Source organism: Mandrillus leucophaeus, unplaced genomic scaffold, assembly GCF_000951045.1.
Source record: "Mandrillus leucophaeus isolate KB7577 unplaced genomic scaffold, Mleu.le_1.0 Scaffold804, whole genome shotgun sequence".
NCBI lineage: Eukaryota > Metazoa > Chordata > Mammalia > Primates > Cercopithecidae > Mandrillus > Mandrillus leucophaeus.
Window position 1 is genome coordinate 1,109,880 of NW_012108742.1, and position 16,384 is coordinate 1,126,263.

At 35.7% G+C, this 16,384-nt stretch overlaps 1 protein-coding gene across 4 annotated transcripts in view; it reads left to right on the forward strand.

The window, feature by feature from the left end:
- SNX14 (sorting nexin 14) overlaps positions 1–16,384 on the forward strand; it is a 95,369-nt gene that overhangs the window by 45,612 nt on the left and 33,373 nt on the right. For 2 of the 4 annotated variants that reach the window (XM_011967618.1, XM_011967621.1), the window contains exons 9-17: positions 429–504; positions 1,251–1,295; positions 1,404–1,484; positions 1,575–1,689; positions 5,035–5,190; positions 5,490–5,614; positions 6,420–6,478; positions 9,518–9,544; positions 11,444–11,576. In XM_011967618.1, the coding sequence (XP_011823008.1) occupies positions 429–504; positions 1,251–1,295; positions 1,404–1,484; positions 1,575–1,689; positions 5,035–5,190; positions 5,490–5,614; positions 6,420–6,478; positions 9,518–9,544; positions 11,444–11,576 (817 nt within the window). The remainder of the gene's footprint in view (positions 1–428; positions 505–1,250; positions 1,296–1,403; positions 1,485–1,574; positions 1,690–5,034; positions 5,191–5,489; positions 5,615–6,419; positions 6,479–9,517; positions 9,545–11,443; positions 11,577–16,384) is intronic. The other 2 variants (XM_011967619.1, XM_011967622.1) reach the window with 1 other exon arrangement.

The window sequence follows — 16,384 nt, forward strand, 5'->3', positions numbered from 1 at the left end:
AGTAGAGACGGGGTTTCATCATGTTGGCCAGACTGGTCTCGAACTCCTGACCTCGTGATCCCCCCACCTCAGCCTCCCAAAGTTCTGGGATTATAGGCATGAGCCACCCTGCCCAGCCAATAGAGAGTATTTCCTAATGTCCTCCACATTCCTCCTGTTAAGGAATACTTTTTTTTTCTCTTAAGTAATATTCTATTTTAGCCAAGTAAGAACTCTAACTCTTTGCTATTCAACGTGTGGTCTGCAAACTAGTAGCATGAACACTGGTTGAGAGTTTGTTAGAAATGCAGAATTTTAGGGCCTAACCAAGACCTACTGAATTATAGTCTCCATTTTAACAAGATCCTTAGGTAATTCATATGCACTTGAAAGTTAAGAACTAATATAAATCACTAAATATAAACTGTTATTATTATTTCTTTTTCCAGATCTTTGACTTTACTTATAAGAGAGATTCTGTCTGGCTCTGTGTTCCTTCCTTCTTTGGATTTCTTAGCTGATCCAGTAAGACTTAAATTTTTTTTTTTAAATTGTTACAAATTACACTTAATATAAAATTTAGTATCTTAAACATTTTTATGTATATAGTCAGTGATATTGAAAACATTCATGTTGTGCAAACATCCCCATTCCCCATCTCCAGAACTCTTCATCTTATGAAACTGAAACTCTACATCTGTTAACAATAACTCCTCATTCCTTCCTCCCTCCAGCCCTCCTGGCAACCATCATTCTGCTTTCTGTCTCCATGAATTTGACTACTCTGGGTACCACATATAAGTGGAATCATAAGTATGAGTCTTTTTGTGACTGGCTTATTTCACTTAGCATAGTGTCTTCAAGGTTCATCCATGTTGTAGCATGTGTCAGAATTTCCTTCCTTTACAAGGCTGAGTAATATTTTATTGTATGTGTATAACATGTTTTGCTTATCTGTTCATCCATTGATGGACACGTTGGATGCTTCTACCTTTGATCCAGTAAGATTTTGAAGAATTAAGAATGATTTAGAAATACTTTAAATGCCAAAATCAGAATAGCTTTTATTTGTCCATTTTCACAAAGGTTAAGAACCTCTTTTGTAGATGTAAAAAAACTGCTGTAATACATATGTGCAGATTTTTTTTACCACTGGTCCATTTATTTTTTCATTTTTCTAGAAACTTACATAATATGATACAAGTTGTGAAAATTCTTGGGAGAATACAGTAGTGGAATTATTTTGACTTATGTTTATTATTTTCCACTAGGATACTGTGAATCATTTGCTTATCATCTTCATAGATGACAGTCCAGTGAGTATTGAATGTATTAGAAAACAGTTCAGATTGCATTGAATTTTGATTTTGTATGTCAAATCAAGTGAGAATTTTACTGAGTTAATAATTCTCTTTCTTTCAAAGCCCGAAAAAGCAACTGAACCAGCTTCTCCTTTGGTTCCATTCTTGCAGAAATTTGCAGAACCTAGAAATAAAAAGCCATCTGTAAGAATTTTCAGCATTAACACCTTTTTGATATAAACAATTTTAGAACTCATTTATGTAGCTTAAACTTAATCTTTCTCTTATGTCAAGGTGCTGAAGTTAGAGTTGAAGCAAATCAGAGAGCAACAAGATCTTTTATTTCGTTTTATGAACTTTCTGAAACAAGAAGGAGCGGTGCACGTGTTGCAGTTTTGTTTGACTGTGGGTGAGGCTTACCTGTGTATTTTAAGAAAGTAATTTTTAAACTTTTTAATGTATTTGAATATTTTAAATCAGATCTGATGTTGTGGTACCCATCTATCATTGTACTAAATTTCATATGCTCGATTTTCTTTTTTTTTTTGTTTGAGATGGAGTTTTGCTCTTGTGCCCACCCAGGCCGGAGTGCAATGGTGCGATCTCAGCTTACCGCAACCTCCACTTCCCGGGTTCAAGCGATTCTCCTGCCTCAGTCTCCCGAGTAGCTGGGATTACAGGCATGTGCCACCACCCCAGCTAATTTTGTATTTTTAGTAGAGACGGGGTTTCTCCATGTTGGTCAGGCTGGTCTTGAATTCCCGACCTCAGGTGACCCGCCCACCTCGGCCTCCCAAAGTGCTGGGGTTACAGGCATGCACCACCAGGCCCGGCCATCTACTCGATTTTCTAACAGCATCTGTGAGTTTCTCCCAAGTGTCCACTCCTTTCCAGATTGGGAAATAATCTGTCACTAACTTCATTCAAATCCTAGTAGCAGAAAAATAAAAGCTACTAAAAGTACAGTATAATGAAAATATTTTAAAGACCCAAACTGTAACCCATGTCAATATCACTTCACAGTTTTTGTAAAGGGTTGTTTTGATTAAATTATCAAATATAAAAATACCTCATTTTGATTATCAGCTCTCTAGCTCTATAGATTATTAGATTTATAAGAAACTTTATAGACTATGAAAAAATTATTTTTAATGCATTTCTTTTTAAAATATAACTTAAAAAATTGAGGTATAATTTATACAGTGAAACTCAGAATTTAAATGTATAGTTTGATCAGTTTTGCATATGTGTGCATCCATGTAACCTGCATCTTTATCAAAATCTAGAACATTTATTTCTGTCAGCCCAGAAAATTCCATTAGGATCCTTCCCAAGAGATCCACTCTTTCCCCTACTCCTGCCAAAGCAATCGCTAGTCTCATTTCTCTCACCACAGATTAGTTTTGCCTGCATAATTTTTTTAATATAGATTGAATCACATAATATGTATTCCTTTGTGCCTGGCTTCCTTCACTCAGGATAATGCTTTTTAAAGTTCGTCTATGTTTTTGTCTAAATAAGTAGTTTGGGCAAGGCGCGGTGGCTCATGCCTATAATCCTGGCACTTCGGGAGGCCGAGACAGGTGGATCAGTTGAGGTCAGGAGTTCGAGACCAACCTGGGCAACATAGTGAAACCCTGTCTTGACAAAAATACAAAAATTAGCCAGGCATGTTGACTCATGCCTGTAATAGCAGCTACTCAGGAGGCTGAGGCAGGAGAATTGTTTGAACTCGAGTGGTGGAGGTTGCAGTGAGCTGAGATCGTGCCACTGCACTCCAGTCTGGGTGACAGAGTGAGACTCTGTCTCAAAAATAAATAAATACATAGTTTGTTCTTTGCTGAGTGGTATTCCATTGTGTAAATACATATATATTTTATTACTTTATAAATATTACTAGGTGTAGACACATTTGAGATTGTTATATCTTCTTAATGAATTTATCCTTTTATCATTATAAAATGCTCCTCTTTTGTCTTTGGTAATGTTCAGTCTTGAAGTCCACTGTGTCTGATGTTAATGTAGCCACATCATCTTTCCTTATGTTTGAGTGTGCATTTGTATATCTTTTTCTATCTGATTGAAATGTTTAATGTATTTCTAGTAAGCAGCACATAGTTGCTCTTGCTTTAAAAAAACTAATTTGGTAATCTTTGTTTTTTAATTGGTATCTGTAGTACCTTTACACTTGATATATTTATTACATGTTTATTGTTAGGCCTTCCATCTTGGTGTTTGTTTTATATTTGTCCTGTATATTCCTTGCCTTTCTTTTACTCCTTTGGTGCCTTTCTTGAGGTTGAGTATTTTTTAGTATTTTGTTTTATCTTTCCTATTGACTTTTTGAGTCTGTTCTGTTATTTTTTTGATTGATCAGATATTATGTTTTTTTTTTTCATTTATCATAGTCCTAATTTAAAAATATTTTACTACTTCAGGAGCAATGTAAAAACCTCAGTATACCTCAGAGCTTCCCCTCCTGTCTATTGTGCTCCTGTTGTTATGTATTTTAATTATTCATAGGCTATAAACCCACAGTACATTATTTCTTCACTAAATAGTCATCAGGCTTCTACATGTGTGGAATGCACATACACATTTATTTTTAAAGGTTCTTATAATTATTGGCATATTTACTGTCCCGGTGCTCTTCATTTCTTTCTGCAGAACCAGGCTTCTAATATCATTTCTTTCTGCTGAAAGAAATAATATTCACAGTTCTTATAATACAAATATGCTGGAGATAAATTTTCTTAGCTTTTGTCTGTCTGAAAAGATGGCATGATCATGGCTCACGAAATACAACCTCAACTTCCTGAGCTCAAGTCATCCTGTTGCCTCAGCCTCCGAAGTAGCTGGGACTACAGGTGAACACCACCATGCCTGGCTAATTCTTTATAGAGACTGAGTCTCACTATGTTGCCTAGGCTGGTCTTGAACTCCTGGGCTCAGGTGATCCTCCTGCCTCAGCCTCCCAAAGTGCTGGGATTACAGGCATGAGCCATCACACCTGACCTTTAATCAGTTTTGACAATTCCTGGCTGTCTTTTCAAATATCCTGCTCCCTTATATGCATGTTAAGTCATTCAGGAATGGCAGTTATATTCTGTGGCCTCACAAGTCTTCAGCCTTTTTTTTTTTTTTTAACTCCCTTTTTCCCCCTTTATATTTTGGTTTGAATGATTAAAAAGTAAATGGTAAACTCCTTATTAACACATCTTGAAATAAAATGAAAAAACAATTGGTATTTTGGCTGTCCTAATACAACCATCTTTTATTTTGGAATAAACATTCATTTGTTCAAACTGTCAGTTCTGCCACTAATTTGCAGCGTTCATGATGGAGAGAAATATTGTTTAAAAACATTGATTGGAACTAAAAACAGTATTCATATTTATTTTTATTTAGTAAATCAGATTTCAGAATAATGAAAGACTTGTGGTATAATAAATTAATCCAATATTGTTCTTTAAGGAAACTATTAGAAGTGTGTTTAGTGTCCTGAATTTTAGCAAATTTGTATTGCTATTTATGTATTTACATATTTTCTGTTAATGTATAAAAACTGGTTGATTGCATTTCTCTTTTATTGAGTAGTTATCTTATTCTCAAATATTTTTTAAAAACTTAGATGAATTAGATTGCTTCTAATTGCTGCTGTTAGTGTTGGCTACAATTAGAATGGGACTATTAAGTGTTTATGAATAGTTTTATATTAAAATTATTTTTTCTTATTCTTTCCCTCATTTGTTAGAGGAATTTAATGATAGAATTTTACGACCAGAATTATCAAATGATGAAATGCTATCTCTTCATGAAGAGTTGCAGAAGATTTATAAAACATACTGTTTGGATGAAAGTATTGACAAAATTAGATTTGATCCCTTCATTGTAGAAGAGATTCAAAGAAGTAAGTCAAAGACGATAAGAATGACTTATTTAGCATTCTTACAGTTTTCCCATTTATTCTCTGCTTACTGTTGCAGTGGCTATCTGCAGTACACGGGCAGCTATTCTATTTTACTAATGAGATGAAAGCTTTAAAGAAGAGACTTGTTTATACTTTACGTATTTGTCAGAACTAGAGCTTGGTTGGTCTAATTTCTCAATCTAGTGTGTTTCTTACAGTGGAGTTTCAGTAAAACGTTTTAGAACTGTATATGTTTATGCTATTTATAAATAATTTCTACAGTAGAATTTTTTTAATAGTTGCTGAAGGCCCATACATAGATGTTGTGAAACTTCAAACTATGAGATGTCTTTTTGAAGCATATGAACATGTCCTTTCTCTTTTGGAGAATGTGTTTACTCCTATGTTCTGCCATAGTGATGAGGTAAGTCAAAATATTAAGCTTGTTTGAGGATTTTTATACGTAATTTAGTAGTAGCTCTGATTTCATTAGATGAGTGATTCAAATAACAAAATAAATAGAAAAATAAAACAAGATTGCTGGGCACGGTTGCTCATGCCTATAATCCCAGCACTTTGGAAGGCTGAGATGGGTGAATCACTTGAGTTCAGGCATTCAAGACCAACCTGGCCAACATGGTGAAACTCCATCTCTACTAAATACAAAAAAAAAAATAAATAGCTGAGTGTGGTGGCACATGCCTGTAATCTCAGTTACTCGGGAGGCTGTGGCAGGAGAATAGCTTGAACCCAGAAGGCCAAGGTTGCAGTGAGCTGAGATCACACCACTGCACTCAAGCCTGGGCGATAGAGCAAGACTCTGTCTCAGTAGAAAACAGAACAAAAAGACCAAGTCTTTTCCTCTATGTAATTAAGTGAAGATTAAAAAATAATTGCAAAAACAATTATCAATACCAAAACCTGTTTATATTTATGTAAGTAGATAGATTGGGACCAAATAGGTCTGCCTGGTTTGCCATATGCCTGAGCAGCTTTGTAGTATTGCAGTGATGCAGAAATCTCATTGTATACACGTTATTTACAAACCTGTGGAAATCATCTGCGTTTGTAATATTTTCATCCTTGCCCTATTTGACAATGTCTGTATTCACTTGATTGAGATAGCTTTTTTTTTCCCCCCCAAAACTGGAAAGTAGTAAACTAAGGTAACATGTTTTAATATTAATTGTAAGTGTAATAAATGATAATTAGTATTTGTTATTTTAAAGTATTTCAGACAACTTTTAAGAGGTGCAGAATCACCAACACGCAATTCAAAATTCAACAGGTAGGTTGTATGTTTTGTTTTTGAACTTGCTGATGCCAATCATTCTATGATAGCATCAATGTCTTTATTAGCTATTTTTCTGAATGAATATGTGGTTCCATTGTTATATGAGTAGACAAGGCATTTTACTAGTGAATTGTAGAACTGTCTTCTATATAGTGATCTGAAAATGCCTGAAATTCTTTTAGAAAAATTTAACAAGATACATAATGTGGCCTTGTTAATCTCATAATTAATATATATTAGTTTTGATTACCGGCTTTATTGGAGACTAGGGACTGAATGCATAAGTGGCGTCCACAGATAACTCAGAATTAAATGTTTTAGAGAAAACTTTTTTTTAAGAGTGCTTACTGGGTACAAAAGTGGAGGAATGTTTATTTCTTTTTTTGGCTCTCTGGAAACCTAAGTGTACAGTTAAGATATCTAAAGAAAGGTAATAGAAGAGAAAAGCTTTATCTATTTGTAAACTGGATAAGTAATATTCTGATTTGTCTTTGCAGGGTTACATGTACAAAATTGACACAGATACTAAATGTATAAATCTACAGAATAGATTTATAAATAAAATATATGAATAAATATATATTTTAAGTCACATAATAGCAAATCAACAAACCTATTCTGAATTTCCAATGAAAGAATATTAATGGCTGGGCACGGTGGCTTACACCTGTAATTCCAGCACTTTGTGAGGCCGAGACGGGTGAATCACTTGAGGTCAGGAGTTTGAGACCAGCCTGGCCAACGTGGTGAAACCCTGTCTTTACTAAAAATATGAAAATTAGCCGGGCATGGTGGCACATGCCTGTAATTCCAGCTACTTGGGAGGCGAAGCAGGAGAATTGTTCGAGCCCAGGAGGTGGAGGTTGCGGTGAGCCGAGATCACGCCACTGCACTCCAGCCTGGGTGACAGAGCGAGACTGTCTCAAAAAAAACAAAAAGTTAAGAAACTCTTTTGACTTCTTACATATAAAGTAAATGAATCATTTCACTTACTTTTCATTTTCATTTCTAATCATTTCATTTACCTTATATATGTACAAAATTGACACAAACATCTCAACACCTTCCAGTTTGAGCAAGCCTCTAATAAACACATAAATAAACTGAATATGTACTACAAAGAGAGAAGTAGATAGTCAAGAAATGGGGCAGTGTTTTAGATAGTTAGTAGAAGGAAAAATGTGAAAACCTTAGCCATGAGGGGAATATATTGTATTTCTTGACATAACCAAGTGTTATGGGAATAGGTGTTTCTTTGAACGTTGAATATTAATTCTGATTTAATGCCTCAGTAGAAGTAGCATACATGTAATAACTTTTCTGAAAGGTAGAAAATACGTTTAGGATTATTTGCAAAAATGCTACTTTTTAACTTTTTCCTAAAAATTTATATGTTATAGCCATGAAGCTTAGATTTTATTTAACAAAAATCATATTCATACTATATAATATAACATTCTTTGCCCAGGCCACATGCCTTTTCTTGCATTTGAATTATTTTCCAAGGAGTTTCCTCGAATTTACTGGCATACTTGAGAAGCAGGTAGAATTTATCCTTGTTTATAGACATAAGATGTTTGGAGTTTCATACCAGGGCACGGAGCTAATGAAATGCCCTTTTCTAGGACCATTTAAGGGGAAGTGGTTCTGTGACCTTAAAAGCCTGCTTGGTAGATGGCTGGGCGTGGTGGCTCACGCCTGTAATCCCAGCAATTTGGGAGGCTGAGGCAGGCGGATCACCTGAGGTCAGGAGTTCAACACCAGCCTGGCCAACATGGTGAAACCCTGTCTCTGCTAAAAATACAAAAGTTAGTCAAGTGCAGTGGAACACACTTGTGATCCCAGCTACTTGGGAGGCTGAGACAGGAGAATCACTTGAACCCAGGAGGCAGAGGTTACAGTGAGCTGAGATTGCACCACTGCACTCCAGCCTGGGCAACTAAGACTCCATCTCAATTAAAAATAAAATAAAATAAAATAAAAAGCTTGCTTCGTAGTTAAAATCTAAGTCAAGGTCATAACTTCAGAGCTGAAAAAAGCCTTCTTTGCTACTTTGAGAACACTTGATTATTTTCAGCATATTAAAGTACTAATTTTGTTGGCTTTAAAATATAAAAAAGACAGATTATATGGGCTCTTTTCATTCTGGATGCTGATTATGACTTTTTAAAGTATGTTTTTCTTTAGGGTGATCTGATTTTAATAGTTAACTATCAGTCTTGTCAGGACTCTGCTTCTGTGATAGTTAATGATTTATTTACCTATATACAATACAAGTTTTTTAACATTCTTTCATTGGAGATTTAGAATAGCTTTGTTAATTTGCTATTAAATGACTTAAATTACATAAAATATGTATTCATATATTTGATGTCCACATTTTATATTTTCGAAGTAAAATTCTAATGCATATTATTTATCATGTTCTCTGTTTCATTCTACACTTAAAGTACAACTTTTGTTTTTTAATATTTAGAGATCTTTTGTTAACTGTGCTTCTTAGCTTAAAACATTTTTTTACTCAAGCTAAAAACATGTGAAGCATAAATGATTCTATCTAACATGGACACAAATTTAATGTTGGAAAATATGGGGTTTTTTTTGTGCCAGATTTTCAGTGGTTCAGTCTCTGCATACTTTCCGCTGTATGAAAGAAATGGTATGCCTGAGGACAAAGAAAAGACAGAATTATTTCTGGATATTTAATTTCTAAGAACCTTTTTTAATGATGTAGAAAAAAGTCAGTTATTTCCTGATATATTTAATTTTTTTCCATGTCACCCAAGAGATAACATATTTAAGAACGGTTTTTAGTAATGTAGACTTCATCCAAACACACAAGACAGCTCTGTGCATTTATCTTATCTTTATCACCTTATTCATGAGGATTTCTTCCCTTTGCAAAGATGAATGTTATACACCTGTGTAACTTCTGAAGCTTTTAAATTTTGTTTTGTGTTCTAGAAGTTTATATAATATCTGGGCTTTCTTTCTTTCCTCTCCTTGTATAATTTCACATACCTGTTATTGCAGAGGTAGCCTAAGTTTGGATGATTTTCGGTAAGTCTTGAGCATGTGATTCTTTTCAGTATTAAATGTTTTTAGAAAGTACATTGTGAACAACCTAATAGAAATAAAAAGGAAAAAAATGAAACACTACAGTATTAACTGCCATTATATCCTAGTTATTTAGGATAATCTTTTAAAAGGAATACCTACTTTTAGTCTAGATATGTCCTGTTTGAAATAGCATGATATGTCATCATAAAATAAAAATGTCCTTATACTTCAAAGATATTTTCGTTATTTAATTTGTCAGTATCTTGTTTTTTAAGGCTGTTGACTCATTTTTGTTCTTGTTAATTTTGCTAAATTAATTTTAGAATTATTTATGTTTAAATAATTTTTTTTTAAGAAGTATCATGTTTCTGTATTTCTGGGCATAATCACAAGTGAGACTTTTTAAATTTCATATTTCAACAACCCCCATTGTTTTGTAATATCCATGTTGTAGAGACTAGAATAAACCATTTGGAGTCTAGAGATTTTAAAAATGTTTTGTTAACATTTTTATGTCTTGGGAAGCATTTTTTGTTTTTAAATCAAGGACAGTTGTGTCTACAATTCTTGTTTAAAAAAACCCTAATTGTATGTTTGTTTAGATAAAATAATCTAGTTTAAGTACCCCTTTTACTGCTTACTACTTACTATTAGTGTTTTTCCAGAAGTTTGATTTACTTCTTGGATGTGTGTAAAATACACATTACTACATATTGGTGTATTTGAAACTTGATTAATTTTCTTTCTGTAATTATATTATTTTAGTAGATAACTTAATTTTCCTCACAGGAGTAATAGCTATACACTTGAGCATTCAAAACAAACTTTCTCAGATGATTTTAAAGTAGTCATTTTTATTTGGATATCTGTTGTAAGAGCAGCATTACATAGTGAACATGACTTTATTTTATTTTATATATTTTTTCAAGATAGAGCCTCACTCTGTCGCCCAGGCTGGAGTGCAGTGGTGCCATCTCGGCTCACTGCAACCTCTGCCTTTCGGGTCCAAGTGATTCTCCTGTGTTAGCCTTTGCCTGCCACCTCGCTTGGCTGATTTTTGTATTTTTAGTACAGATGCGGTTTCGCCATATTGGCCAGGCTGGTCTCGAACTCCGGACCTCAAGTGATCTGCCAGCCTTGGCCTCCCAAAGTGCTGAGATTACAAGTGTGAGCCACTGTGCCTGGCCTTGAGCATAACTTTTAAATTGGATAAAAGTTATGGTTTTAGTTGCTGAAACATTGGGCAGTAGGCTAACGGACATTTTTGCTACTTTTAGCTTATTTATTTTGTTGCTTTTCAGCTATTTCTGCTTTCAGAAATTCAACTTAAAAAAATTGCAAAACCAACATTTAATATTTATGGCAGAGCAGATTGCTTCCTAGGGCTACATTTGCTTTTATCCCTATGCTCATTGCTAACCTTTCCCTTTGGCACTATTATTTTTCTTAAAGTTCCTTCTGAAAATGAAGTAGTGAGAAAACAATAGTTGACATTTTTTTCTGTTGCATAATTTTTTCCATTTTGAACAGATCTTAAGCATTTTTTTATCTATTTCAAAATATTGCAATAAGAACTATATTCCGCTAGGGGGCTCTCATCTTTTAAAAATTTTAATCCGGTTAATATTTTGAAGTTAATAGTAGGTAAATTTTGAGTGTTTATAAATAAATATTGTCCTGTTTATTCATCCACCAAATTTAAACTTTAAATACTATGTCATTTTTGGCTTCTGAGATGTTAGTTAATCCATGGATGAAGACTCCAAAAGTTATGTTAGCTATACCTTTAGTTTATCATTTTCAAAACTGTTTTTCTTTTTTTCTAAATAATGGTTTTCAATAAACCAGACTGTTGTGATAATTTGCTATGTACTTGATACATGTTTGTTTAATATTCAGGAACACACAGAAAAGGGGAGAATCATTTGGAATCAGCAGAATAGGTAGCAAAATTAAAGGAGTATTCAAAAGTACCACAATGGAGGGAGCTATGTTGCCTAATTATGGTGTAGCTGAAGGTGAAGATGATTTTGTAAGTAAAATGTATCAATTTGATTTATTTATAACTTCACACTTACTATAACATAAAAATTAGAGATACTCATTATTTTCCTTTTTTTTTTTGGAGAATCTGTATTCTCATACTTTCCCTTTATCTTCTTACTTCAGACTTCCTTTGTATTTCTCATTCTTTAATTAGTTGTGATAGTTTCATGACGTGAATCTAATTTTTAAAATTCCTAGGAACTATGTTATTGCTTATTAAGGCAGAATGGTTCCTGTTAAGCTGAGACACTTCTAATATTCAAACAGTTTACCATCTTTTGGTTAAGCTTCAAATTCTGATGTTACCTTTTTCCTACCATGTGCTCCAGGTATACAGAGCTGCTAATAGATGCTCTAGCTCCTTGCTTACTTAAACTGCGGTCTGTTGACAAGCAGCATTGGCATTACCTGGGAGCTTGTATAAATACAGAATCTCAGGCACTCTCCTAGACTTACTGAATCAATTTGCATTTTAACAAGATTTCCGGTTGACTTATATGCACATTTTACTTACCATGCTATTTTATTTCTCTGTGTCTTTGTCCTGCTTGAAATGCCCTTCATTTGTTTATTGACCTGGAAAATTCATGTGCATCCTTCAAAATGCAGCTGTTCCCCATAAACCTTTACCCAAATCCCCAAGTTGAACTGAACATTTCCTCCTTTTGTGTCCCTGTTATATCATATGTTAAAACTTATACCATAATGTATTTGAAGTTGTATGTTTATGATTGTCTTTTGTATCACATAGTGCCATAAAGGCAAGTATTGTCTCATTTGTACTTTTTATTTTTATTGAATAGAGATCTTGGATTCTCATTTTGTCTTTTAATGACCCTGGGCACTGGGGATGAAAACAAGATTAAAATGTAGACCTTGACTTTAAGAAATTCACTTAACTTGGGTGTAAAAGGGATGTTTAGTACTGATTGGATTGATGATGACCAAGAAGGAGGAAAGGTGGGGAGACAGCAGTAAACCCTTTTCTTTTACCCCTTCCTTTTGACCTTTGTCCCATTGCCTTGATGTAAGGGTCACTGATTCTTCATAATAATTTAAATGGAATAAAATGTTATTTAAACCTTTTTTATTAATTCAAATAAAGCAGTTTTTTTATGCCATTATTTTTTCCCTATAAGCGTGGGTATTATTATTATTTTTTTGAGATAGAGGCTTGCTCTGTCACCCAAGCTGGAGTGCAATGGCACGATGTCAGCTCACTGCAACCTCCGCCTCCCGGGCTCCTGCCTCAGCCTCCCGAGTAGCTGGGATTGCAGGCGCCCACCACCATGCCCAGCTAATTTTTGTATTTTTTTTGGTAAAGATGGGGTTTCACCATGTTGACCAGGCTGGCCTCGAACTCCTGACCTCGTGATCCACCCACCTGTAGTCCCAAAGTGCTGGGACTACAGGCATGAGCCACCGCACCCGACCTTGGTGTGGGTAGTATTTTTATGCTGGGTGTGGTGGCTCACATTTGTAATCTCAGTACTTTGGGAAGCTGAGGTGGGAGGATTGCTTGAGCCAAGGAGTTCAAGACCAGCCTAGGCAACATGGGGAGACCCTGTCTTTACAAAAAATTAAAAAATTAGCTGGGCGTGATGGTGCACAACTGTGGTTGTAGCTACTTGGAAGGATCACTTGAGCTCAGGGGGTTAAGGCTGCAGTGAACCATGTTTGTGTCACTGTACTCCAGCCTGGGTAACAGAGTAAGAGACTGTCTCAAAAAAAAAGTGTGGATAGAAGAAAGTAGATCAGAGAAAATCTTTTTGAAAATAATGTTTGTTTTCTAATTTTAAGCATATTTTCAGTTTTTAAATAATATAGAACAGTGGAAAAAAATTAAATACCATGTACATGCATAATCTTACCACCCAGTAACCACTTCTATTAATAGTTTGGTGATTTTCTTTAAAAACAAACAAACAAAAAAACTTTCCCTTTTCACCCCGGTAGACTAGACTACGTTTTATATATATAGTTTGCTATCTTTTCTCTCTATTCAGTATTATAACAAAAGTATTTAACCGTGCTATTACGAACTTTTAAAACATAATTTTTTGTGGAGGAAGATGTGTTTTTTATTTTTTGCCTTCCCAACTGCTTGATACACAAGCTGTACTTTAGCTTCAGGAATAGGAGGCTATCTTTAAAAAGCTGAGAGAATTTGCTTTGTTTTGTAGTGACCCAAGAAGAAGGAAATTCTTGATTGGGATTAAAGATAGTAGTAACAGAAAGTTGGAGAAGCAGGCAAACTAATGTTTAATACTATCAAAGGAAAACTCAGGGACAGTGAGGTGCTAACGCAGACTAAGATGCTGCCATTTAGGATTTAGAAGACACTATGTTAGTTCTAACTTGTGGGACCTTGGGGAATCCTCTTTGTCTTGTTTGGAAGTTGAGGGAAAAGAGAAGTTTCCAGTTTCATTGCCGGGTGATCCTAAATTGGTTTGTGATCCTAAGTTGGACATTTAGGATGACTAATTGGAGACTTAGGAGACATTATCTCAAACTCCTGACCTCAGGTGATCCACCTACCTTGGCCTCCCAAAGTGCTGGGATTACAGGCGTGAGCCAACATGCCCAGCCTGACATTATCTTTCAGAACCCTTGTTGTGATCATTTGGCGGTAGTGCCTGCTTGCTGTGTGGTCTTGGGCACATTCGTTAATTTTATTATGATTTGTTTCATCACCTTGAAATGGAGGTAATTTTATCTTTCATAGGGATGTTGTAAGGAGTATTAAGCAAGTAATATATACGAAGCACTGAGAACAGTGCCTTGCACATAGTGAGTCCTGTAAGCACATCAATTCTCATAGCTGTGTGATCTCAAGTTAGGGATTAAATTAGCATCCGTCCATATGCTGGCCTGGGAACCAAAGCCTAGTATATAAGATTGGGTCAGGGCTGGGTATGGTGGCTCATACCTGTAATCCCAGCACTTTGGGAGACTGAGGCTGGAGGATCACTTGAGTTTAGGAATTTGAGACCAGCCTGGGCAACATGGTGAAATCCTGTCTCTACAAAAATAGAAAAATTAGCTGGATGTGGTGTACTCAGGAGGCTGAGGGAGGATCACTTGAGCCCGGGAAGAGGAGTTTGCAGTGAGCCTGGCAACAAAGTAAGACCCTGTCTCAAAAAAAAAAATTGGGTTGAAAAATTGGGTTGGTGTATCAGAAAATGTATTTCTGTCCAAGTTCAGAACTGGCTTACAAATATACTTATGGAATATAATATGCCTGTTGGTAACTTGGCAGATATCTCTGTACAGGAAAAGAATAGTCAGAAATATTAACATTTCTTGAGGAAATTTTATTTCCATCTTCCATAATCCCCATCCTCTTGGTAGAGATAGCAGGTATTTGGAAACGAAAAAGTATTTAAAGTACTTGATTTTCCTTTATTAACATTTTGATTGCAATATTTACTTATTTTCTTTTCTTTTTTTTTTTTTTTGAGACGAAGTCTTGCTCTGTCGCCCAGGCTGGAGTGCAGTGGCCGGATCTCAGCTCACTGCAAGCTCCGCCTCCCGGGTTCATGCCATTCTCCTGCCTCAGCCTTCCGAGTAGCTGAGACTACAGGCGCCCGCCACCTCGCCTGGCTAGTTTTTTGTATTTTTCAGTAGAGACGGGGTTTCACCGGGTTAGCCAAGATGGTCTCGATCTCCTGACCTCGTGATCCGCCCGTCTCGGCCTCCCAAAGTGCTGGGATTACAGGCTTGAGCCACCGCGCCCGGCCACTTATTTTCAAATAGCATTAAAGGATGCCCTGAAAATTCTTAGAGAAATATTTCCCTAGAGATTTTTCTTTAGGCTTTGATAAAAATACCATTTAAGTAGTAACAGTAATAAATTGCAAAACTTTGTCCCTTTACATTGCTAAGAATTTTGTTCTCCCATTTTGTTTCTTAGATTAATTCTGAGGAGCTTCTTTTAATTTAAGAATGCCCCCCCTTTTTTTTTTAGCTTTTAGTCAGCATTTTCAACAAATTCTCTGTTATTGTATGATTCACTTTCCCCTCTCCTCAGAAGTTAGATCCATTAACAAAAATATACTTGTATTAACCATGGAAAATGCTACCTTGAACCTCAGGTTTTAAGCATTGGGTGTTTCCCTCACACATCTCTCTGTGTTTCTTCCAAGATTGTAAGAAGGTAACCTTGCCTTTTAAAAGGCAAAACCCAACATCTGTCATCTGTTTTTATAGTTTTGTTTTTTAAGGTCTTGAAGTTGTTTTCAACAGAGCATTAAGAAGTTTTCCTAAGATCAGTGAGAGTCTTATTAGAGATTTTGGAAAGCCAGTTTAGGATGAGAACAGAAAAAAGCAAAGCGGGAGCCAGGCGTGGTGGCTCACGCCTGTAATCCCAACACTTTGGGAGGCTGAGGCGGGCGGATTATGAGGTCAGGAGATTGAGACCATCCTGGCTAACATGATGAAACCGCGTCTCTACTAAAAATACAAAAAATTAGCTGAGCATGGTGGTGGGCGCCTCTAGTCTCAGCTACTCGGGAGGCTGAGGCAGGAGAATGGCATGAATCTGTGAGGGAGAGCTTGCAGTGAGCAGAGATTGCACCACTGCACTCCAGCCTGGGCGACAGAGCGAGACTCTGTCTCAAAAAAAAAAAAAAAAGGAAAAGCAAAGGGGGTTTGTGGGAGAGGAAAGGAATTTCCTTAGAAGAGAGGTAAGTACCCGGGGTAAGAGGAAAGAACTGAGAGTGAGGGTAAGGCTAGAATTCTGGAAATAAATTCCTCTGTACTACTGATTTGCTCTGACTAGGCTATTCAGAATTC